The sequence below is a fragment of the Amyelois transitella genome, chromosome 15, assembly GCF_032362555.1.
Source record: "Amyelois transitella isolate CPQ chromosome 15, ilAmyTran1.1, whole genome shotgun sequence".
Lineage (NCBI taxonomy): Eukaryota > Metazoa > Arthropoda > Insecta > Lepidoptera > Pyralidae > Amyelois > Amyelois transitella.
This window is the reverse complement of record NC_083518.1, coordinates 2,389,242-2,417,141: the sequence shown is the minus strand read 5'-3', so window position 1 is coordinate 2,417,141 and position 27,900 is coordinate 2,389,242. Positions and strand designations below refer to the sequence as shown.

At 34.1% G+C, this 27,900-nt stretch overlaps 1 protein-coding gene across 1 annotated transcript in view; it reads left to right on the top strand.

The window, feature by feature from the left end:
• Nucleotides 1-27,900, top strand: part of LOC106139755 (protein sprint) — a 230,636-nt gene that overhangs the window by 30,147 nt on the left and 172,589 nt on the right. Inside the window, exon 3 of the mRNA XM_060948277.1 lies at nucleotides 2,026-2,096. Within this exon, the coding sequence (XP_060804260.1) occupies nucleotides 2,026-2,096 (71 nt within the window). The remainder of the gene's footprint in view (nucleotides 1-2,025; nucleotides 2,097-27,900) is intronic.

Genomic DNA, 27,900 nt, shown 5'->3' with positions numbered 1-27,900 from the left:
AGCACGTGGAAAATGATGGGAGCCGCTAATAAAACACAGTCAGCACAACAGCGCAAAAAAGTGAAGGTACAGAAGTTGTCTCCGATGACAAAACGATGATAAGGTTAGCCCTAACACATCCCATGCATTGATTTTGAAGCTTTTTTGACAGTAAGTGTACGCGCCGTCAACGATCAGTGTTAAACCATATATACATACATACCATCACGCCTGTTTCCCATTGGGGTAGGCAGAGACTATGGAGCAGGAGAGCCTGCTTCTTCCACAAAACCATATATAATGTATGCAATGATATTTTCTAGGCTTTGGATGAACTACGTGCCAGCCATATCCCGGTCACTTTCCTGGCACGGCCCTGATGTGTTAGACTATAGAGCCTGTCAACTTCGTGTGCGACTATCTCTCGTGTATTCATAGAAAACGGAATAATAATGCGACTTATATAGGTACACTACTGCAGGATGGTAACGCACTAAGCTTCTTAACTGTTAAGGCTGTGGGTCTGCATTGCCCTTTGGTATTCCGCCGCTGGCTTGATATTTGGCGCCCAGTTACTTAAATATATGTACCTATTACTTGAACGAAGCTCTAAGGGGTTTCACTTACATGCCACTTAAGCCGTGATTGGAGCAAATAAAGAATTCGACTGTATACGGATTCTATATTAAAATACTCGTAAGTTGTTGCAAGTAAGCAGTAAGTTTTTTAAAGAATGTTTAAAAAGTGGAAGACCTTAAAAACAGGTAGGTATAAGATTTTTGCATTTCCATAAATTTTTAACTAGATTAAGTCATAGATAATTTTAATTTCCTTCAAACAACACCATTTGTCATAATCATCCTTTTCCTTGGAAGGGGTCAGTCTATGACCACGATGCAATATGGAGGTCAAATAATTACAATACTAGAACAATGTGTATTTTGTCTATATTTTGTATAAGTACCACGCGTGGATAGTCGCCTCGGATTTTTATTGGAACACTTTTTGCGCCGCCACCCCGTCTGCGAACTGAACAAATACCTATCTTTTGTGACACACCGAATGTTAATTTCACCAAATGTTTTAAAAGAGGAAAAATCATATATCTGATATGTAAAATATTTTATTTTTTTTTGTTTTCCTACTATTTAAACGTCCACCGAGCACCGCTCGGTTACTCAGGTACTCAAAGATTAAAATATTTTGTGTATTACTACTATAATGAGATTGAGATAGAAATTAATATTCGATGATAAGTTTCATAGGTTTTCTGAAAATACTCTTAATTTCCCACCGACGACAAAGTAAGAAACCGTCCGAATTCCTTTCGAGTTGACTATTTTGATAGGCCGTATATCTCATAAAAGCAAATAAATAACTACTCAAATAAGCATCCTAATTCCTACAAACAAGCCTGTTTAGGTGAACGCGTACCAATGTACCTTCAATAATGAATATTCTACTTGGAAACCCCCTTTCGAGTCCGTCCGAGTTGGACATTTTTATCGGCCGTATGTCTCGTGAAAGCAAATAACTAACCTTGCGGCGTTGAACAAGGTTTAACTCATTTCCGTACGTTTCCAATATGTGCTCCGGGCTGAACGGGAGCGACGTAGATGTTTCAATAATGGGGATTATGGGAAATTACTATGAAATATCCGGCAGAGAGTGTTGAACCACTGGGTTTACGGACATATAACACACACAAGTAAAACCTTTTTATTAAAATGTTCCCATTACTAATTTACAGTAACGACTATCAAAGATATATCCTTCCATTTCCATATATTTATTGTATTGTTTTATCAATAAAATTAGCAACCCGTCCGGCTTCATACAGGATTTACCTTTGCGTGTGTTATATAAAAATGAAAAACAAAATTAATTTATCGGTCTCCCTCCCTGCTTAAATTCAAAATTTTCCCCAGAATTGAACTAATTTTATTCCAGAATTGAACTAAATCATCAAATTTTTTCTACACAATTCAACAAAATTTTATATTTTCTCCAGAATAGAAATAAACTTATTTTCTTTTTCTTTTCCAGCTGCTCAATACGTTGTCCAGTGATTTGGAGGAAATGCTGTCAGAGCTTTATGACGACAACAATATTAAAAGGTTAGTGACTTGCATAACAACTACCTATTAGTTTTGGTACATATACAATACATATGAAAATAAAATAATTTATTAGTATTTCACACACGAACTAAAATCTTACTTAAGTTATTTACAAACATACATATATATCACATCAATATACCTATCTTGTGAGGTAGACAGAGCAAAGACTGAAATACCATGTTCAGCTATTATTTTTCTTATAATATTCTGCTTCTATCTTTATTATGATTCATTAATTCATGTTAGCCACAAAAAAATTACTGCAAAACTCCCCTACATTTTAAAGCGTTACTTTTCAGTAAAAACACTGAATAATTATTTTTTTAAAATAAGAATTATTAAAACAAAATAACAGTATTACTTCCCCAAGTTTGTAAAACGTCTCAAAAAGGTTTCGATATCAAAGAGATCCGAGTCGAACCCGGGACCGCGTGTAATTCGATTTGCCATCGCTGTGCGCCACTGTACCGATAATAACATTTCTACCCATCGGTTATTTTTGAAGGGATAAAGATAAGTAAGTATATTTTTATTTACTATAAAAAGGAGATTTACTGTACAAAGAAATACTCGTAGATATATAGTGATTAAGAAGCGTTCGCTAGTAAAGGTTTAATTCAATGTAGTATTTCATTTTTTTCTTGCCAAAGTAAATGAACCGTAATCTCTAGAGTTATTAGGTATGAAAATTAGCCGTGTGGTTTCCGGCACTTTAGAAAAGAAAAGTAAAAGGCGACAGTTTTATAGTGAGTTGACTTTTCTGTCAATTTTTAAAACATCTTAAATTATTGTTCTTTCTTAAACCTTAATGGGAGACTGGTAGGTGCTATAAATAAAATCCAGACTTCAGACCCCTGAGATCTGGCCTTAACGATCCATTTAACACAATACTGAATTCACTCCGATGCAATTTAAATCAATTGTTCTTGTTTAACTGCTGGAAACTTGAAGTTACTCGTATTTTAGTTTTAGAAATGCATCTGACATTTTAAACAATTGACATGTATAGTGAAGGATATTTTTGTAAAAAGCATATACTTAGTTAAATTATAATCGTATTGAATATGCAGTGACAGGGACAAATTACACAGATTGAGTTAGCCTCGAAGTAAGTTCGAGACTTGTGTTATGAGATACTAACTCAACGATACTATATTTTATATAGTGCAAAGAAAGTTTACAGTGCGTTTTCTGCCTCATGCTATATGAGCGGCCTTGAAGACTTTGAATTCCCTATGCCGTGCGGTTCCCGGCCCCATTAAAAAAAGAAAAGAATCACTCCATCTCGTACCTATGGATGTCATTATAGGCGACTAAGGGATAAGCTTATAAACTTAGGATTCTTCTTTTAGGCGATGGCCTTGCAACCTGTCATTATTTGAATCTCAACCATATCTGCACGTAGCCTATAAGGTTTTTTCAAGACTGCGGGCTTTGTCTACCCCGCAAGGGATTTTGACGTGATTATATGTATGTTTAAGAAGTCCTAAAAAGCTTTGAAATTTTTAATAGTTATATTGTTTCCTCAAACAAATATTTCGACTACAAACTAGTCTGAGACGGTGTAATAAGGTATAATAATTTCTGTAGAGTACGTAGGTAAATGTAACATTGTTTTACATAGTATTGTTAAATTTGTAGTAAGGTGGTCATTATAAACGTGGAAGATAATTACCTTCTCAAAAGGGGTAAAAAGCACTCACATAACCTCAATGTAACACCGAAACAGCCATTACCAAAGTTTTTCATTTAATTATCTCGAAATTTACGCATTAGATAATTTAAAAAAATTACCCCAACTCTCGTTTAAATTTATCTCACGGACCGGGTGTTAGGAACATTCTGAGACGTCTTTAGGGAAATTCAGACTGAAGTAGGTCTTTTAATATTTTAATAAACCCGTATTAGACTCGTAAACCAGTTTGCGGTGCCATTTTTCCCGCCATTTTATGAGTTCTGCTTTAAAAAGTTTGTTAGGTATTTTTTTTAATAAATATATTTTGTGGATAAAAATATTTGATCATTAAATATGTACTAGTTTATTCCCGCAACTCAACTCTCGTAAAATGAAACATGTCGTTTATTTGCCAATCCTCTGGCATACATATATACATATCATCACATTTATATCCCTTACGGGATAGACAAAGCCAACAGTCATGAAAAGACTGAAAGGCCACGTTCAGCTGTTTGGCTTTTAGTGACAGGTTGCTGGCCCATCGCCTAAAACAAGAATCCCAAGTTTTTAATCCAATCCCTTAGTCGCCTTTTACGACATCCGCGGGGAAGAGATGGTGTAGTGCTATTCTTTTTTTCTATTAGTGCTGGGAACCCTCTCCTCTGGCAATCCCTATTAATATTTATATCACATTCAGAAGGCCATTATTTTTACCATACAAAATTCGCGACCTCACATTTTCTCACCCCCACAATATTCTAATACACGGTTTATGGCCGCTACAGTTTAGGACAGCTAAATTCATTATTCATAGCTCTTTGTTCAAACTTCCAGGGCCCAGGGTGCCTAGTGGTGGACCGTGTAACTGACGGTTGATGTTGTACTTAGATCTAAATGTCATCTAGAAGCGACATGGCATTAAAAATACTGAAACACTGCAATTCAATGCCGAAATAGTGTGTTGAAATTCAGTACCGTTGTCGTGTTTTGAATGTGTGACCGGAGTTATCAATGCTCATACGCGAAGAAAATAATAAGTCTGAATTAATTAGGTTATCTTCAAAATATTGTAATAGTCAATTCAGAGGAAGGTAAGGGATAAAGACGTAATTATAAATATTATGTATGTATGCAATAAAGAGGCGTATCAACAATTTTACCTTTATTTCTGTACCTAAAGAAATTAATCACAGTTCAGTTCATCGTATCATCATCATCAGTAGCCCATCTAGGCGTGGCCTTTGAGACATGAGTTTTAACTCTGTCTTCCCCGTAAGGGATACGTCTCGTCTACCTATGTAAATTATTAAATGCAATATAACATGCACAAAATAAAAGGCCTTTTCGATATCTTTATATCTTGGGCACGGCTCAAATAAGTACTTCAGAGTAAATGAATGCGTTATGAAGCAACTGAATTTCGCTTCAAACCTGAACAAACTCTTAAATATGTAGGCTTTTGTTCATATTAAATGGTGTTTACTCCTCACTGCTAAGTTTAATCCTTTTATTTGTTAATTCAATTAACTTCTCGTTTAAGTACTTATCTCGAACAGAATTAAAATTCGTGTTTATAAGATTGTGTGTGATGTTTTAAAACAGTATAAAAGAAAATAAATATAAATAGATAAAATGATATGTTCGCGTTTATTCGCATTTACATATAATAACTTAATAAAATTCAGAAAAAAAAAACAAAAACGTAGATTGTGACGAAATACTTACTTCATTTAAAAGGCGAAAATAAATCTCCCTTGAAACTATGTGGCTTTTCGACACCCTCTTAGTCTATAAACGTAGGGAGGTACCACCAGCGTATACGCGTATATTATACGTTTATGATAATCTGTTCTTCCATAGCGTTATGGAGGCGCGATTTAGTGGATTTTTATGCGCTAAATCTGCGGGGAAAGATGTGTCTTTGAAGTTTGAGAACCCTTAGATTCTGGCTGTTCTAGCATAAAATATTTTGCTTGTACTAAGTGATAAAAAACATAATAAGATGTTTTTTTAACGATGTTATCTACCTGCCTATTTAAATTATAACTGTCTGTTTCATATCTATTATGATACTCTGCTCTTAAATTATTGAAGTGTGTCGAAGTCAAGGATTCGTTCCCCAATCAGGTCATGATGAAATTCACGTCTCGAACTAACGTTGGGATTAGCTCAGCTTGTGTTATATTATAAGCATACCCCTTAATAACCCTAATCAAACTTGCAATAAATTCGCACAGGTAGTCTAATTGTAGTTATTGTAAATAATTTTAATTTATTTTTATCACATATTTACGATAACAATTGTGACATATTTTTTTTTTCATAACATAAGAAATAATCCAATTGAAAGATGCAATAAATAATAAGTATTTTAGTTTATTATCATAACATATCATTTAATTTTACAATAGAAATATATGCATTGTTTCTTTTCTTAGCCATAGAATTGTACACGTTTTCAACAACGGCTGCACTCCGCTACACACCCTTTGTGTTCCGAGGCTGTAGAAAGTAGAAACCTTTGTGGTTTTGAGACGAGGGCTGTGCTTTTAGTTCTTATATCCATGTCAGCTACTGTTTCATTACAAAAGTGATGTGCTTAAGAAGAATTGTATCGACGAAAATGCCAAAAGACCTCAAAAAGTTTTTGTGGGAGATTTGTTGATCAAAATAATTAGATTAAAAAAAAATTAGTTCACAGTTTAAAACGACATTTAATTTGTTTAAGAAAACAATTTACTAGATCCGAGGTGTATGGTGAAAAATTACGATGAGTGGTAATCTCAAGCGAATCAGGATAAAATCAGGCAAAGAGTGAGGAGATCGATATAAAGAAAAATATGAAAAATAAATACTTCTTTCATATTTTGAATGTTCTAACTTTCAGTAATAAAGAAAAAAATGTCTCAATGTCTGAATGTCATTATTTTTATGTCATAATTTCTCAATGTCATTATTCTCTATTCATCAAAATATTTCCGTGTATATCGATATCGATCTGTAGAAAAGGGTGATGCTCATCAAAACAGAACTTTTGAGTGATTGCGAGTGAAGTTCACAAACAATGCCCTGCGAGTCAATCTCGACGAGCCGGGTCGCATGAGTAAATACGGTGAACAGAGGTACCTCTTCACAACACGATGAAATATTTTAATACATCCCGGTGTTTAGCTTATTAGGTTTATTGGGAAAACTGTTTTTATATCTATTCTCACGTGCTATCCGCAATTAGATATTGGGTCTATACTGGGTCTCATTAAAAATAGCATGATTATAAATAGTATCGCATAACTTTTCGCATGTGAAAACGTTCTGCTAAATGCAAAAACATTTGCATTCCTTAAATTAAGTCCTCAAAATGGATGGGACTCAAAAAAAATTTAAACACATGAAGATTATTTGATTTGCTGCCAACACCTTTGCAGTACTGCTAGAACTCTCTATAATATGTTTACTCACGATTTAGTTCTCTACGCATTTCAGAAATATAGCTATAAATACATGCTAGCGTTTATGAAATAGGCTATAGGAATATAGGCTTCCCTGTGAATCGATAGTTACCGTTCGACAATGCTTTGTTGATGTACTGAGCTTTATTTTTAATTTATTTTCTTTCACTGACGGAATCGCAAACATTTGCACGGACTTTTGTTGAAATATGTGTTTATTTGCGAGTTAAAATTATTTATTAAAATTAATCGCTTCATATCAGAACCTTTAGACATGTTATTAATTTTCTTATAAACTATTTTACGGTAGATTTCCGTGATGATATGTTTTAGGTATTTTCCAAAGTCCCATTAGAATTGGCGGAGTATGTTTGTTTGTGGTATAGTTAATTGCAGGGAAAATATAAGAATATTCAACTTATTTACAATCTTTAATTGCGACTATTTGAAGTGGAGGGTCTGTATGTCACTGTTCTTATAAAAGTAGTTTACATGTAAGTTTATTATATCAAATCATGTTTACATACATATACAAGTATCGGCCACATTTTGTCTGAAATATATATCATATCAGTGCGTAAGATCCCTCCATCATTTCGTGTAGATTTTTTCTATCATTAGGGTCGAGCAATAATTATTTCCGAATTAGTCGGCTCGGGCGCCGGCTGTGCGGAATTGAATCGAATACCCTCGATGGACAGCCATCGTTATGGGTAATGGGCCATCGGGGTGCAAAAATGTGCGGTTAATGACTTTTTACGTTTTGATTTTGGCATTTCAGGTTTGAAATGTGTTTACAAGAGCCGCATCCGAATCCACAATTATGTTGGTGATTTTCATACTCTGACCTTTCTAAACGCGCAATTTTTACACCTATGTACAAAAACAAAACGTGAAGTAATTTTATTCAGCGTGTTTTAGGTAAGTACTTACTACCTATTATATATTAAAAGTACAACTAAATTTACTAAAAATATAAATTTATTGAATATCGTGACGTTTTCAAAAATTGTGAGCAAATGATTTTTATTCTGAAAACGTTCGGTACAGAATGGAAAAAAAGGAAATATTTTTTTCATTTTCTAAAAGCTTGTACTGTTACAATTAATGATGGAATTCCGACAACAAACCGCTTTATCTGGCCATAAAAATATTGTTATGTTGGCCACACAAAATAAAGTGTTGCCAACTATCCAAGCAAAGGCTAAAACAATAACTATAACCGTTACATTTGTCTACTCCCCTTGTTGACTGTCGTACAGCCAATTCCTGAAGCGAAAACATACTATGTTAAGCTGTAAAGCTTAATATTATTGGAAATTACGTCTTAGGTCTTGGGGTTAAGGAAAAAGGTAAATACTGGGCTATGTAGGAATAAGTTTGTGCCAAAATGTCAGTTGGTTTGGAGTCAGAGATTTTGGAATTCCTGAAGTGAAGCTGAATAATTCTGCTGTAGACAAATAGCACGTGTAAGTTTGTCCAAAATGTTAATCGCAACTAATGTTACAAATGCGAAAGTTAGTTTAGTTTATATTGAGTAATTATATAATTAAGAGTCTGGATAAGGAAATAGGGCACTTTTCATCCCGGTAAAACTATCATAGTTCCTGTGGATTTTGCGCAAAACCTGTATTCTTTTGAAGGTTTCGCTAAATTCGCTCGGGTGAAGCAGAGGGTAAAAAGCGCTAGTTAGCTTATAATACTAAAAGTTTTATTAATTTACGTTACATAAAAATATATCGTTGTATTAATTATAATAAATGTTTAAATAGATTTTCAACAAGAGTACGTTGGTCTTCCAAAGTTCTAAAGTATTTGTACTCTCCTTGTGTATTTGTTTTACTAACCAGCTTTCATTCATTACACTCCGTATGACCAAACCATCTAGCATTCTCTTTCAATTTTATTGTCACTATATCTGCTTTCACATCACAGCATTCCCTTAATTCGCAGTTCCTTAGTTTATTACTAAGCATGTTAAACTCATCACATCATACAAAAAATAAATGCATAGTAGGTAACAAAGTAGTGTCTATGTTGTCTCACCGAGGCCCCATAACTCACTTACGATGAACACCAAACACCATATTGTTCTTAGCAACAAAATAAATTCTCCCTATTAATCTCGGAGATGAAGTGGTGAAAACAATTTTCTAAGAATAAACCTTGTTCGTGCACAAAAACAAATCCCTTAATCTACATCTTCATTTTCAGGGTGACCAGATCTAAAGCAGTTTTACGGAAATTTTGATGTTTTTCGTGTAGCTAATAGATTTAAAATGTTCAAATGATTTTTTTCGCATAAAAATTACCTCGTATGTCTTGCAGACGTTGAACGCAAATAATTAAATACATATGAATATTTAAAGGGAACTTCTATCAAGCTATGTCAGAAACAACTAAAAATAATGTGAACACAGTTGTTCATATTCTAATATGGCCTGAAATACACACGTTTTTATTTTTATGGGGTAGACAAAGCAACAAGACTTTAAGAAGGGTCAATCAATCATGTAAACAATAAATGTATTATTGTTTACATGATTGATTGACTCTTAGAGGAGTTTGTAGGCTCCAAAAACCGAATTTACAGAAACGGAACAGTTTTAGGCAGGCGGTAGATAGTTGGGCAAAGCTAGAGCTTTACACTTAAAATAAAAAAATAAAATAAATAAAAGGGTAAAATATTTAACTCCTTTTTTGAATATCATTATATAAAGGTGTAAATAACCGGTCTTTTATTCTTAATTTTTTTAGGCTTTGTCCTTATTTTACGATAAGATGGTGACAGTACAGGCTCGTGCGTGTGATCTCGCTATATATAACATCGAGACAAAAAGCCCGCCTCATTGTGAATGAACAGATGTTCTTGAATAATTACATTTCTTGCATCCCTATGTAGGATTTTATGGCTAAAGCTGCAGATCTTCGCTTCCGTAAAAAAATCTTTAATGTTTATTTAACCTACTTTTCCTAAGTTAACTTATTTTTTAATAGAACAGAAAGATACTTATGGAAACGATATATAAAATTTTAATTAAGTACTTTTTTGGCATAGGTGCACTATGCCAAAAAAGTACTTAATTAAAATTTTATTTAACTAGAGGCCGCCCGCGGTTTCGTCCGCGTGGATTCAATTCCATGGGAACTCGAGGATAAAAAAGTAGCCTATGAGTAATTCTTGGTCTTCAGGTGCCTACACAATAAATTCTATCGTTATCGGTTCTGTAGTATTTGCGTGAAAGAGTAACTAACATCCATACATACAAACTTTCGCATTTATAATATTTGTAGGAAGATTAAAGCGACCCACTTGTTAGATGAGCCCATACATTTAATGGCTTAAAACAGTAAAAATAGTGACAAAAATGGCGTCCAACAGCGGGTTGATAATTGTAAGCTGTATTGAGTAGAGTAGAGACAATAACGCAAACTTTGGAACGCACAAGTATTTCTTAACTTTCCTAAAATCATATGAACGAAAATAAAACTAATAAACTTTAAACATTTTGTATAAATAAGCAATTAATATTGAAGTCCTCATTTACATGCCGTGTGGTTCCCGGCAGTGCCATGTGATTCCCAGCATTAATACAAAAAAGAATAGGACCACTCCATCTCTTTCCCACGGATGTCGTAAAAGGCGACTAAGGGATAGGCTTACAAACTTAAGATACTATTTTAGGCGATGGGTAGCAACCTGTCACTATTTGAATCTCAATTCTATCATTAAGCCAAAAAGCTGAACGAGACTGTTGGCTCTGTCTACCCCGCAAGGGATATAGACGTCACCATATACATGTATGTATGTACGAGTATGTCCTCATTTACACCGAAGCGCAACCCAGCGCTGATTAATTTCTATTTAGCGAACTCTAGGGCTGCGGTCAGTGACATGGTTCACGCATCACGCTCTAAACACGATTAACGACCGCCGCAGGGTTGTCACCGTCTGTCTTAATGTCGTTTGTCACGCCGTAAAAAGTCCCATTTCCGACGATCACACTGATTTAGTGGACGCTTTTTTTTTTAAGTTAATGTGTGAATTGTGTCGGAGGTGAAATAAATGGTTGGAAATTTGAGTTTTTTTTACACGCGCATTTGCTTCTATGACTGATGTAGCTTCGATATTATTTTTACATTTGAGCAAAAACAATGTATATCATATTTTTCATAAAAGTTCTCGAAAAATTGTTATGACGACGAACACTAACATTTTTAAAAATACATCATAATTAATAAAAAGAAAACAAAGCGTTTCTTAGCATTGTTATTATCAAACATTGACACAATGATTTTTATTTTCCCCCGTCTAAGTTTTCAAATTGCTTCTGTAAGAAACGTCTACCCGGCCAACATAAATTTAACAGCCTTCTGTCAGGCGATAGAACTGGAATCTTTAATCATGGCAGTGTGGATTAGCTCAAATGTTTATTGGAAAAGTTTCAGTGGCACCCCTATCGTCAATAAGTGGTAGGCAGGGTTAATGCGAAAAGCATGTGGCCTCAGGCCTTTAGACAGAGGTTTTGTACCCAGTACGATCAGGGGTACAATTTTAGGTATAATGAAATATATTACTAGTACTCGTCCGCGGTTCCGTCTGCTTAAAAACTAGCCTATATACTTGTGCGTTATCCACGAGTGTACGTAAAATTTCACGGTAATCAGTTCAGAGATTTTGACGTGAAAGACTGACAAACAAACATATTTTCACATTTATAATATTAGTATGGATTTTCGGTTCAAATTACTTGATTGAATTAACATAAATATAATTTTGACGTCTAAGCAGTAGCTAGGTGGCGAATGTCTGTATTTATTAAAAAATATGATCCCATATTTTAGAATCTAAATTAATTAATAAAGTTATTTCCATGAAAAAAATGAGTAAGGTTGACATATATTTTTTAATGTTGTTATTACTCTTTCTTCAAAGAAGAAGATCATTTTCAGACTTTATCATTGGTTAATTATATTTTACTAAATTTCTTCGCCTTTCCTTGCCAGTCAAATTCCCCAAACTAGTCAAGCTATTTTCAAGTTACACATTTTAACCATAAAAACTTATTACACTACTTCTCAAATGGTAGTGTAATATGTATTTTCACTGAGTCTAAGTACGTAGTAAATATTATTATTTGATAAGATACCTTGGAGGTGGTAGCGGCATTAGCATAAAATTTCTGGCTAGCAGCGCAGCACCACTCTCTAAATTGGAGTGGGAATTTATATCTGTATCGGAGTACGTATTTACTTGCTCCGTGCTATGGTTGCTAAGTTAAAATAGCTTGATCTGGTAACATAATACTTACTAAAATTTTGTAAAAAAGTAACGTTACGAGTAAGTAAGTAAGTATCATATTCTTGGACATTCAGTTTATTAGTGGCTTAGATATCAAATTGGTAGTGAAATCAACCGATTCAGGACATCACTACTTTCATCAGTTATCTGTTAATCATATTCTGCTTATTTCTAAAAAATCACTTTAATTTAATTTAATTTTTAGCTATTTAATATAGAAATGTTAACCGGCCCATTTAATTGTGTTCCCCTGTGCTTCGTAACTAATACGTGTTTCGCTTCCTCTCTACATTTGGTGGCTATTCTGAATATCAGTTACTGTGATACAATACGACATTATTAGATTGCTCTTCGTTGAAGTTAGTCGAAGTCGACGTTAGATTAGTTTTAGGCGAGTGAGTCTGTGAGACAGTAGGGTTGACACAACTTTTGTGTAAAAAAAATTAGACTAATCTGGTTTTTATTTTTAAGGAATTTTATTAGAAATAACATAGTACCTAAGAAATATAATATCGAACTAAGAATCTCCTACTTTTCCAAATTTTCATTTCAAACAGTTGTATGATGTATTTATAAGTGTTAACTATTATATGAAAAGTTGCAATGAAGAGATTACTTGCTTAGAAATACCTTTGAAAGAACTTTCATGCTGTTTTAGACAAAGAATCGAAGCGGTTTCTTAAATTTGAAACATAGTAGACTGATACAATACATACTGATAAAAACATATCATGACAAAAATTTTCAAGAGTGTTGGCTCTGTCTACCCCGTAAGAAATATAGACGTGGTAATGTAGGTATATATATGTAAAACAGAAATATATAATGCTTTGCCTGGAATTTTAAAATTTTAGTATTATTTAAGATTTAACAACCCTGAAAAATACAAATACGAGTATCTATATCCAAGTATCAGAGAGTGCATATCCTTGTTTGACGCGACTAACTTATTTCAACTTGCTTCAACTAACTTTAACTAGAAGGGATGAGGTAGGGTAGGAACTTACTTACGAGTACTTATTGCTATTTGTCAGTTGCCATAAATCAAAATAGTAATTTTATTTAATTTTGAAATCAATTAAAGATTGAATTGCGATTGCCTATGTACAACCCTGTGTTATTATTTCCTCTTTTTCTAATAAATTTCCAAGAACAAAAACCTAATAGTTCAATTGGAATTCCATAGTCTCTGCCTACTCCAATGGGAAATAGGCGTGATGGTATGTAGGTGTGTGCGAAATCATAAAAATAAAAAAAAATTAAGTAGTACTTTTTCCTTGCGTTATCATACTCCTAGTATAGGTCGCGTCCTGATCGCTCTAGAAAGAAATCCGAGACGAAACTAATTCCTTACGTTCTAATTTTAATTTCAAAATTACGTCAAAAGTTCTCGTGGGTACTTAAGCAACCTATATGAAGCCTTAGTATATTTATTGAGGATATTTTTTCTTCCATTTTACCGCCGCCACCGCTCGGGGCGACACGTAATTATTCAGGGGGCATTGAGGCGCATCTGCGAGCTCCCAGTGCGGGATCTCTTTTATTGTCTTAAAATATTCGCCGGTTAAGGCTGAGCGTACACTGAATTTATTTATTGACGTGACAACGTCTTATTATTCGATTGAGCCGGCTGCACGCACGAAAAAACATGACTCATGAGGCGTTACCTCGCTCTGAGGCGTTCCATGTTGAAGTGCAAGCGAGAGAGCGTAACGAGCGACAAAGAGGCAAAATCGGCCTTCGCGTTCGGCAGCGTTTACCTCATTCTCTATATACACACAAATGTATTAAACAAATGAAATTAAAATTTTCTTTTGAAAAATGCTACCATCAGTATTTTCTATTAAGACGTTGTCACGTTCAACTATCGTCAGTAAATCGACTTTACAGACAACCAACTTATTTTTAATAAATCCTAACGTAATGTATCGTCAGTCCCCCGAAGAAAAGAGTGTGAGTAATACAGAACCAAGATGCGATATCTAATGAGATTGGGCTTTGACCATTTATTTATACAATCGAAAGCCTTCCTGCCTGAAGTCACATCTTCTTGGGGATGCAATTCTCGCGTAAGTTATAATTCCTTTAGTTGCTACATTATAACATCCACAGGCTCATGGAATCGATTGACTTTTCTATATTTCCAGACTGTTGTTGTATTTTTGACTTCAAAAATAAATAAAAACATCAAATACATAATAAAGTTATCTAGTATACGACGATCTTTATGCGTGCAAAAACTGCCCGCGTTTGCCGGAGGGGATTTTAATTAGAGGACTACTATTTAATGTACCGTGAACATACAGATATCAGAGATTGAGATGATATACGATTATCCAGAGTAAATATATTTTTAGCTGTAGCTTTTTTTTATAATCATTCTCTCTCTTGAGAACATAAGTCTTTTCACTATCTCTTTGTCTTTGAATTTTTCATTTGAATTTAGAAATAAATTAATTATGTTTTTCTTTTTGTTTTGGGATTTAGGATTGTTCGAAAGAAAATCTTTAATAAAATTATAAAAATATTGTAAAACTAAATGAGATCGATTTTTTAACAGCTTTTCTTAAATAACCATAGACGTACTATATCAAGGTTGTTTATTAATTGTTGACTGCTTCACTATTATGGTGACGCAAATCACTTGAAGAAATCACCTCATCTTGATCGTTAATTCCTCAAAGAAGTTTACGTCGAAAAACCTTGTAACATCGAATAGTTGTTGTAACAAGTAAACCCGTGACTCTGTCAATTTTAATAAAACTGTAACCGTTTTGCAAACAACCTGCGGTACGGGGCCGTCTACGTTGTTTTTTAGTTCGCTTCGAATTGGCGGCGATTGGAAAATTGTTGTTTAGACTGTGGCTGTTTTCAATTGATTTCAGGCTTTGTGGAAAGTCTGGTGTGCTTAGGAAATTTATGGTTTTCAATTAATACCAAGTAGTATGAGGTTTTTTTAACTTTCGTTTCAAGAACTTTTCATACAAACATAAAAGCACACCTTTTTGGCGAAAAACTACCTAGGTAGTGTGTTTGGTACATACATACATTTGTATACGTGATTGTTCACTTTTCCATCCCTTGCTGGTTAGACAGAGCCTTTGTAAGCCACGTTCAGCTGTTTGGCTTAATATAATTGAGATTCAAAGTGACAGGTTGCTAACCCGTCGCTTATACGCAGATTCTCAAGTATATTAGACTATCTCTTAGTCACACAGCAGTCTTTGATCAACTACATATATACTAAACAAGCTGTGCCCGCGACTTCGTCCGCATGAAATAGTTATTTTGGGCATCATTGAAGCCCTCAAGGATGAATAATTTTCCCCCTTTTTTCACATTTTCCATTATTTCTTTGCTCCTTATAGTTGCAGCGTGATGTTATATAGCCTAAAGCCTTCTTTGATAAATGGTCTATTACGCAAAACGAATGTTTCGTTTCGTTGCGTTCAAACAAACAAACTCTTTCAGTTTTATAATATTAGTATAGATTGTATAAACTATCATATAGATAGATAGGTACTCCTTTGGACCTAACATTCACAATTTTGTAAAAATTGAAAGTGTTCGTGATAGGGCGAGGGCAGACTGCGCCAAATAAATAAAAGCATTATTCGACCGTGTGCACCCAGCTGACATGTGCAGTTTCGAATGATTGCACTTTACGGATAGCGTTTACAGTGCGATGATTAACTGATGTTAAAATTGTTTGTTTGTCACAAATAATTGACCTGAGAGGGAAATTTTAGGAACAATTTTGATGAAAGTTTTTAGTGAAAATGTTCTTTTAGTTTTTATTTATGGAGTAGAAGTCACGACTAATGCCTTCATATTTTTGCTTATGTCAACTTTCATAATTCAACGTAAGTGGTAATTCTTTACTCTAATACTCGACTCAATACGATATATATTTGAACTTGAATATTTAAATTTATAGTATCTGAGATCTAGATAATTCGTACTTCGTAACAATAGTCTGTGATTGCTGAGCTCACAGCGATGCGGTTTTCACCCCCAGCCGCAGCCGGCAGCTAGAATATTCAATATTACACCCCATTAGTTCCCGTAATTAATGTATGCCATTGTTAAAGATATATACAGAGTAATCCATTTTATACTGGAATATGTAAATTCATATGAACGAATAATATATTTAATGCAAAAGCTTACAATTTTGCGGTTTATCCGTTTAACCGATTTTTATGAAATTTCGGATTGATACTGTCATACCAAATGGGCAGATAGAGGTGAAATAGACACTGCAGTGTTAGGAGGAAAATTTGCGTAATAAATTTTTTATACTTCCGTTCAAAACTTTTTTCAAAGATGGAGGATCTGTAAGTTTAGTTTATTGTTTATAATCTTACAATCTACTGGGCCTATCGTCTAGGCCTTATCTTCGTTATTGTATTGCGACGTGAATTTACTATTTATATTTTCTATATAAAATATTTTTGTCTAAATTCCAAATGTGTTATTATAATATTAAAAAGTTGTTTAGAATTTTGTCACTGAAGTGATTCCTACTAAGGGAAAATTCAGACTTTTTCAACCCAATATTGACGGAATTCAATTTATTTGGCTTAAGATGAAAATAAAAAGAGTAGATTCATTTGCAAGGAATAAAATATTAGTATGTCAGAAACGACTTAACGTTAGGGAAATGTTTCTAGGTGTATTTTGATGATTTGAGAAATTTATTTATGACTATTTTTTTGACATCTCACTCATCGAGATGAATATGATTATCGCAAACAATAAATTAATACTACTATTATATATATAGATTAAAATACAATTATTTAAAAGCAAAGCAAAAAAAACTAAGTAAATAGTTTCGTAGTATTTATTTTCAAAGCAGTTGTTTTTTATATACTTACCTGGTATTAATCTCGTCAAAAAACATACAGTGTCTTTGCCCCGATTTTCATCTATGCAAAACAAATTCAATGGGGACCTTAATATAATTTGTAGGCGTTACTTATTGCTACTTTACTTTTTTTATTTCTTTTAAATCGAAAATTCGCTTAAAGGGTGAATCAAAAAAGTTTTATATACGTATTCAACAAAAGAAATTCACAATGAAACTTTGCACTTTGCCACCTGACTTGTCAATGGTTGTAAACGTAACTTTGTGAATATAGAATATCTTTCCACCCTCCCCAAAACGGCTCTTACGTTTTTGAGATTAAAAAAGTTATGCTCTTACAACGCTTTTGCACCCTTTATGTAAGTAGGTTGTGGTGTTTTGTTTACGAGTTGTAACATAAAATATATTTTACTGTTGAAATTGATCATTGAACTAAATTCAAGATTTTTTATTGATCACTCTCAACAGTATATATTCATAACATTGCTTCATATAATTAGGTACATATATTATTTCCCCTTTTCCACCGGTAGGCAGAGACCGAATCTTTCCAATTGCCAAGATGTCTTAACTCGTTTCGGGTCCTCTTGACCCGACCTTTTGCCAGGATCTCCTCGATTTTTGTACAATCGGATGATTGTAAAAAACACAAAGAGGTTTCAAATATCGCCATGGTTTGGGGCTATTCAATAATTTGTTGTGATTTTCTTTGCATTAAAATAATATTGTATTACATATAAAAAGGAAACAATTATTGTATTTGATGATGCATTTTTTATTGATATTACAGACTTATGTCAATGGTATAATGAATGGTTGTCAAATATTTCTTTTTTTTTTTTTTAAATTAGGCCAAAAACAAAAATAAGTTTCATAAGATTGAACATTCCACCCACCATGGACAGAATGTCCATAACATTATGTATGTGCATATTAACACCATTATCTAATAACAAAAATCAACAACAGAAACCGCCCACCATGAAGATAAAAATGATAAATAAAGTGGACTGTATACATAATTTAAATAAAAAGAAATTGATTTCATGGTGAGTAAAATTTAAATAATTAAATTCATATAATCTCCTTAAACTTGAATTCATGACACAAAAATTGCTTGACACTGACTCGTCATAAATTTCAAAATTAAATCAGTATTTGAATAAACAAATAAAACAAAATGCTAACATTTACATTAAAACAGGCAAAACACAGAGTTTATTAACAGGCCTTTTTATAATTGAGCCTTTACATTTTATATTTACCACACGTGTAATTCCATCCAATCCCGGAAACTTTTGTAAAATTAAACCTAATAACCATTTTCCGGGCGGCAAACCATCTTCTTTAACGAGAACAATATCTCCTACATTTGGTTCAGCTTTTTGATATGACCATCGATACCGGTTGTGAAATTGCGTCAGGTATTCCTGCGACCATCTTTTCCAAAATCCTTGTACCATCCTCTGTGTTAACTGCCATCTCTTTAAACTACTGACATTAGAGTTTTCATAATTCACATCAGGCACAAGCACTAACGGTTCTCCTATCAAAAAGTGACCAGGTGTTAAAGGAGTCGGATCATGTGGATTAGTGCTCAATTGTGAAATTGGCCTTGAATTGAGACACGCTTCAATTTGAGTGAGAACCGTGCTCAGTTCTTCATACGTTAGTGTAGCATCACCAATCACTCTTTTCAAGTGATGCTTGGTTGATTTTATGCCTGCCTCCCACAAACCACCGAAATTAGGCGCATGAGGAGGTATAAAGTGCCAACTCGTATTTTCTACGGCCAGAGATTCAGCTATTTCTTTTACAAAATAGGATTTTTCATTATGAAATAAAGTTTTTAATTCTTTTGCAGCTCCTACGAAATTAGTCCCATTGTCACTATGCAAATGTGCACAATGACCACGTCTTGCTACAAAGCGTCGAAAAGCAGCTAAGAATGCACTAGTTGTCATGTCACTTACTGCTTCCAAATGTACAGCTCGTGTTGACATGCATACAAACAGACATATATAGCCTTTATAAGACTTAGTGCCTCTTCCTTTTGACACCCGCATGTTTATAGGACCAGCATAATCCACTCCAGTGTGATAGAATGGCCTAGAAAATTCTACTCTTGCATTAGGTAGCTGTCCCATTAGCTGATCTCTGGTGTTTACTGCATACCGTACACAAGTGACACATTTTCTGATATATAACTTCACATTCGTTTTAGCATTCAGAATCCAATATCGTGACCTTAGATAATTAAGTGTGAGCTGAGGTCCGCCGTGCATTGTTTTTTCATGAGCATCTGCAATAATTAATGAAGAAAAATGTGATTTATCAGGTAAAATAACAGGATGCTTTGCAGACATATCTATGTTTGCTCTCTCTAAACGTCCTCCAACTCTAAGTATTCCAGCATCATCGAGGAACGGGTTCAACGAGGTAAGTTTACTCTTTCTATTTACATATCCTTTTTTATTTACATCACTTAATTCTTCATTAAAACTTTCTTTTTGTACTATTTTAATGCATGTATTTAAAGCCTCTCTTAGCTCTTCACTGGTAAGCCAATTTTCTTTAACGGTTTTAACCTTTCTAAATCTTTTGCAATAACTAACAACTCTTATTAGCTTACGCAGTGATGAAAATTTGATAATTATTTCATTATTATTTTGCTCATTTATCTGTTGATTACATACTCCAACATGACAAACCTTTTTTTCTAAATCTGTTTCATATATTCGATTTGTTTCTTTTTTAATTTGCCTTTCTTTCAGCCAGTTTGGACCAGTAAACCAGATGGATGCATTCTTCAACTCTGAAGGTTTAATACCTCGTGACGCGACATCTGCTGGATTATCCTCAGACCTAACGTGAGTCCATTGATTTCTGTCCATATTAGTTAAGATATGTGATACGCGATTTGCTATAAATGTTTTCCATTTTCCAGGATGACAACTCAACCACGCCAAAACTACTGTAGAGTCCGTGTATGCATAAATATTTTCTTTGCTTATGTCCAAAACTCCTGACACTTCGTGCAATAGTTTAGAAAGTAGTACTGCTCCACACAGTTCTAGTCGCGGAATGCTTACCTGTTTTATAGGTGCCACTTTTGTTTTGGATGTTATCAAATGAACCGCACTATTCCCATCTTTGTCTATTACACGAATGTAAACAACTGCAGCATAAGCATCATTGGAGGCATCACAAAACCCGTGAAGTTCCTGACTACAACTGTTACGATAAGTATTTATCCATCTAGGTATTGTGATATCACGAAGCAGTAGAAGATCATTGCGGTAAGTGGACCAATCCTTTAATAGCTTTTCAGGTAGCATATCATCCCAGCCGATCCCTGATATCCACAGCTTTTGTATGAATATTTTAGCAACTATAATAGCTGGTGCCAGCCATCCCAATGGATCGTATAACTTCGCGATTTCTGATATAACTTTTCGTTTTGTTACAGGTTCATCTGCGGGAAGAAGTTTTACAGAATATTCAAAATTATCCGTACTCTGGTTCCAAGTTAATCCTAATATTTTTAGAACATTATCTATTTTCAAACTTACTTTCTCTTCCGCTTGTTTTTCATTTATTGCTTTTAATAAATCTTCACTATTGCTTGTCCATTTCTGGAGCTCAAATCCTCCTCTTTTTAATAATTCCTTTGATTCCAGATATAACTTCTTGCCGTCTTCAACTTTTTCACAGCCCGACAAGAAATCATCCATATAGAAGTCCGTCAAGATTTTCTGTGATGCAACAGGAAAATCAGCTGCCTCATCTTTTGCATTTTGTTGCAGGGCCTTAACAGCTAAATATGGAGCTGATGCAGTACCAAACGTTACTCTTAAATTACGTAAATGCTTCAACTTGTCATTTAGATTGTCACGCCATACTATGCACTGAAAGTAGGTATCTTCATCAGTCACCTTAATTTGCCTGTACATTTTGACAATGTCAGCACACAGACAAATTGGATGAACACGCCAACGCATAATTATATGACATAAGTCAAGTTGCAATTTGGGACCTAGCATTAACTCACTGTTAAAGACTCCATTTTTTCCAGGACAAGAAGCATCAAATACAACCCTAACTTTAGTTGTTGTTCTGTCCTCTTTCACTACAGCATGATGAGGTAAGTATACAAATGTTGATTTAATTTCATTTTCAGGAATTACTTCCATATGACCTAATTCTACATATTCATTTATTACATTTGCATACTGTATTAGAAATCCTGAATTAAAAATTCAGGATTTCTAATTAATCTTTTTTCCAGATATTCAAATCGTTTTGTAGCAATCGCCAATGTATCTCCATATTGACATTGCGGATCTTCATTACGGAAGGGAAGTTTGACAATGTATCTACCTTCGGAATCCCTTGTTGTAGTACTCGCAAATATCTTTTCACACTTCTCTTCTTCCTCTGTCCATCTTTTTTCTTGACATAACTTGGGCTCTTCTTCCAGCTCCCAAAATTTCTGCAGCAGATTATTATCTTCTACGGCATGCATGCACTGGACAAAGGTATGAAAGTTTTTATTACATTCTTCTACATCAACAGATACCCTACCAGATAATATCCACCCCAACTTTGTATTTTGGGCAATTGGCATTTCTGGACCACTCCTAATAAATCCTTCTTCTATTATTTGACAATACACTTCCGCACCTAGAAGTATGTCTACTTTATTAGGAGAGTTGAATGTTGGATCTGCTAACCTGATTTTGGGCAGGTTTGACCACCTCTGCACTGCAATTTCCTTGTCAGGCAGCAATGTGGTGATAGTTTTAATAACGTGAGCTCTAACTTGAATAACGAAGTCTGGGTTGATGAGGGATTGAATTTTAAAATATACTAATTAATATATAATTAATTTTAATATATTTAGAATTATTTTCAGTTGGTACCGAACTAGAAACATTACTCGCTTGCGATAAAATAGTATTCAAATGAAGAAGCGAGTGATGTTTCTTATGACAGATTCTGCACTTGGATGGTACACGACACGAATACACCGCATGGTTTGAATTAAAACAATTGAAACATAGTTTCCGAGATTGTACGAAATTACGACGTGTTACTGGCTCCTCCTTAGAGAATTTCTTACAGTTAAACAACTTATGGCTTTCGGAGCAAAACGGACATTTATTCGATTCTGTAACATGTAATACCTTAGTTTTCGGAACATTTTTTGAAACCTTATTATCAAGAAATTCAAGTGACCTAAACCTTTGCTGTAGAAATTCTGTGAATTGATTATAACTTGGTAAATTATCCTGCAATTCACTTAACTTCGATTCCCACAATTTACGAGACTCAGTATCTAACTTCAAACACAATATGTAAATTACGATCATGTCCCATGAATCAGTTTGTAAACCTAGATTTTTGAGGGCGTTCATACATTCGTTGCTGGTATCTAATAACTCTTTTAATGCACTTGCAGACTCAGTTGTAACATTTCTTTGGCTCATAAATCTTTTTAGGACTGAGTTTGCAATGAAGCGTTTATTATTGTATCTGTTTTCTAACTGATCCCAGCAAACTACATAATTATCACTAGTAACGGGCACATGTCGCAATAATTGTTCAGCCTCACCAGACAAATAAGATTTTAAATAATGTAATTTTTGCACATTGTCTAAAGATCGGTTAGTATGCACAAGAGACATAAATAAATCTCTAAAACTTGTCCACTCAGCATAGTTACCGGAAAATGTGGGAATTGTAATTTTTGGAAGTTTTACACTACTGTAAGAATTTATTTTAGAATCGTTTTCGCAGACATTAGAAGTAGTTGGTATGACAGGTTTAATTTGACTTAATTTTTCTTTCAGTACCGCTTTGTAGTCAAAATAAAATTCTTCTGTGACTTCATAAACAGCACATTCATCATATTTGGCTTTTTCTAAATCCTCACTATCGTACTCAGCTATGAGTTTGGTGTGAGTATCCAGAAACATAGACCATTGTGACTCTAATGCTTCAAGTCTTGTTTCAATATAAGATTCAGTTAACCGCTCTTTAGGAGATTTTTTGAAATTACTAAAAGCTCTACCGATAGTTTTGTTAGTGTTAATCTGAACCTTAATTAGAGCATTCATGGTTTATGTTTAAGTTACAATAGTTTGAAATTGAAGCCAAATTTTTTTTTTTTTTAAACTCGAAAAATTTTCTAAGTCCTAAATCAAAGATGAAAATTTTACAAGTGTTTAGAACCTTGTCACAATAAAACCGCTAGGAAATTGGGCATAGATTCCTCGTCTGAACACTTTTCTTAAAACTATTCTAAGTCCATACAGTACTACACTAATTTCCAAATATTTCTTCTTGTCTTTAAAGTTCAATTTTGCTACCACTGAATCGAATGAAAAAGTACTCACAATTGTCCGGCACGTCACTTACACTCGCACATGCGTAGTAGGTGTATCCGCTAACTTTCTCGTTCACTGTTGACTTCTCATCCACTGCTGGGCGAGTATGCGCTTACTGTTTGCAATGCTCTGTCGCATTTCCTGCTGAAACTTTGTGAAAGTCGCACAGTGTTCGCCCTTGACAGCAAACTACTGCCCGTGGGTGCGAACGAGAACCTCATATACACAGTACCAACCAAGCATCCGGCTCGAAGGAACATGTACAATCGGATGATTGTAAAAAACACAAAGAGGTTTCAAATATCGCCATGGTTTGGGGCTATTCAATAATTTGTTGTGATTTTCTTTGCATTAAAATAATATTGTATTACATATAAAAAGGAAACAATTATTGTATTTGATGATGCATTTTTTATTGATATTACAGACTTATGTCAATGGTATAATGAATGGTTGTCAAATATTTCTTTTTTTTTTTTTTAAATTAGGCCAAAAACAAAAATAAGTTTCATAAGATTGAACAATTTTATTTATGTAAGTACAACAAAAATCACTGGGCTTAGGAAGCTGAAATTTGAAAAAAGTATTAAGAAAGGATTTATTAATTTATTTAAACCTTATTGCACCTAAAAATGTAAAATAAGTGGACTTAATGCCACAAGGCATTCTCTACTAGTCGAGCCTTTAGACCCAACTGAAATTGAATTGGGATTTCTCTGAAAACTGATCTTTTTCGGAGAAAATCTGGCGATAAACAACAGAAGGTATTATTTACCTTTGTAAACCATTTATATAAATCCTAAAAAGATATCTTAAATCACTTTCAAAATTTAATAATAAAATAAGACATCGTTTTGGAAAGTTATTACCACGACGGTGTGATAATAAAATCTCGAAGGTTCTACGCGTGAAGAGCCTACGCCGCAGGAGACTCTGTTATTGGCCACATAAATCATAACGCCATCGAAATGAGACGTTCATTTCGTATCTCGACTCTTAAGTTTGAATATTCCGAAAAGCAGGCGGTTATCTGAATTTGCTTTGTATGTTAATATCGAAAAAGAAGTTATATATTTTACGGTTCGCTCTAAGTAAGCCCACTAATTCTCTGTCTCTCTCCCTCGTCTATTCGTGTTCCCGGTTGCACCCTCGCAATGCTTCGAGGCTCGTGGTCCGCCTATTTTTTTCACTTCTATACAATTGTAAAATTTGCAATCCAAATACGTATTAGGGTATAATAGAACGTACCCTAATACGTATTTGGATTACATTTATTGCAATTAAAAACTTGCCCCAAAGATGATGTAGCTGATTAAGAAAATCCATCTGATTATCTTCATCATAAATATTCTAAGATAATGAGGGGTGGCTTTGTTAGTGAAGCATAATTCAGGAACATTTAGGAAGTGAATGACAATTGGGCGCGATGTAATGTTTTTTTACCTTTATGACCATAAATAACTAAGTTTCAGAAAAAAAGAATATCCAGAAATGTTTTGATAGCCAAATAGCTGAACGTGGCCATTCAGTCTTTTCAAGACTGTTGGCTCTGTCTACCCCGCAAGAGATATAGACGTGACCATATGTATGTATGTATGTATCAATTTTTCACCTGTCTATAAAACAGTTGAAATCGCGTGTTTATACCGACAAACCAATAGACGTAATTAGGGGTCGATATTGAGACATAACTCAGGAACACTTGTGCTAAGCGGTCTCTTATTTACGACCCATTGTGTAGGTGAAAATTGCTTGAAGAATGTTTGTTATAGCGAAAAGTGAAATGAAACATATTGAAAATAGTTTACAGAAAAACAAGCAAACGTTATACAAACAACACATACTTACTCGTAAAACGGTAGAAAACGTAATAAAAGAACTGTTTTAGAAAATGTGGAAATACAGATTGCATATTTGTATAAATTGGTGCAACTGGTAACCCTACACAGAGAAGGGTTGATGTTGTTGCTGAGTACATACATATATATATATATATATATATAATCGCGTCTATATCCCTTGCGGGGTAGACAGAGCCAGTCTCGAAAACACTGATAGGCCACGTTCAGGTGTTTAGCTTTTAAGAATAATTTACATAACTGTGAAGACAACAATAACAGACATACTTTCACATTGAAAATATTTGTTCAGATCGGCCTTAATTATTTATTAGGATATATAAATATAATCATGTCTTGCCGTGTGGTTCCCGACACCTATTGAAAAAAGAATAGGACCTCTCCCTCTTTCTCATGGATATGGTGAAAGCCGACTAAGGTTTAGACTTATATACTTGGGATTCCTCTTTTAGGCGATGTGCTAGGAACCTATCACTATTTCAATCTCAATTCTATCATTAAGCCAAACAGTTAAAAGTGGCCTTTCAGTCTTTTGGTGACTGTTGGCTCCGTGGACCCCCACAAAAGATATAGACGTGATTATATGTTATGTTATGTAATCACGTCTTTATCTTTCATGGGGAAAGGCTACGTTCATGTATTTGGAATAGTTATTCATATTTTGTGTAGGAATAAATATATTTATTTAGTTTGACTTCACATAAAGTTGTCTGTCAGACCCAATGGTTGACTGGAAGGTAATGTTTCTAGCATTAAGTCCTCCAATTGTTCTATACATTTGTATTTTCTATACATATAATAAAATTGTAGAAAAGTGCTGTCTGTACATTGAAAATAAAAATAAAAAAATAGCAGGGGTTATTGTTATGTCGATGTCGAACCCAAAAACGTAATTAACTTTTTTTTTGTCTGTTTGTCGGTTTGTCTGTTTGTCGGTTTGTCTGTTTGTCTGTTCACGCTAATCTCAGAAACGGCTGAACCGAGTTGGATGCGGTTTTCACGAATATATTGTGGTATGCTTCAGTTATGCTTTAGTGTTTGTTTCATGTCAATCGGTTCATAAATAAAAAAGTTATGTCAAATTAAAGAATCACGTCGAACACTATTCTATGCTTATACATAGGCACCATTAATCTCCGCAACTATTTGACGGATTTGATTGAAATTTTGTACCGACATATTTTAGAGCCTGGCGCAACATAAAGACTACTTTTTACCGCGGGAAAACATCCGTTTCCCATGGGAATCGGTAGTATATTGTTTTTTTTAACGCCTGTTCCGGTCGACGAACGACGTCGATCATTGTTACTAGATAGGTAAATTACAATCTATACATATCTATACATATAATAAAATTGTAGAAAAGTGCTGTCTGTACATTGAAAATAAAAATAAAAAAAATAGCAGGGGTTATTGTTATGTCGATGTCGAACCCAAAAACGTAATTAACTTTTTTTGTCTGTTTGTCGGTTTGTCTGTTTGTCGGTTTGTCTGTTTGTCTGTTCACGCTAATCTCAGAAACGGCTGAACCGAGTTGGATGCGGTTTTCACGAATATATTGTGGTATGCTTCAGTTATGCTTTAGTGTTTGTTTCATGTCAATCGGTTCATAAATAAAAAAGTTATGTCAAATTAAAGAATCACGTCGAACACTATTCTATGCTTATACATAGGCACCATTAATCTCCGCAACTATTTGATGGATTTGATTGAAATTTTGTACCGACATATTTTAGAGCCTGGCGCAACATAAAGACTACTTTTTACCGCGGGAAAACATCCGTTTCCCATGGGAATCGGTAGTATATTGTTTTTTTTAACGCCTGTTCCGGTCAACGAACGACGTCGATCATTGTTACTAGATAGGTAAATTACAATCTATATCTATACATATAATAAAATTGTAGAAAAGTGCTGTCTGTACATTGAAAATAAAAATAAAAAAAATAGCAGGGGTTATTGTTATGTCGATGTCGAACCCAAAAATGTAATTAACTTTTTTTTTGTCTGTTTGTCGGTTTGTCTGTTTGTCTGTTTGTCTGTTCACGCTAATCTCAGAAACGGCTGAACCGAGTTGGATGCGGTTTTCACGAGTATATTGTGGTATGCTTCAGTTATGCTTTAGTGTTTGTTTCATGTCAATCGATTCATAAATAAAAAAGTAATGTCAAATTAAAGAATCACGTCGAACATTATTCTATTATACATAGGCACCATTAATCTCCGCAACTATTTGACGGATTTGGTTGAA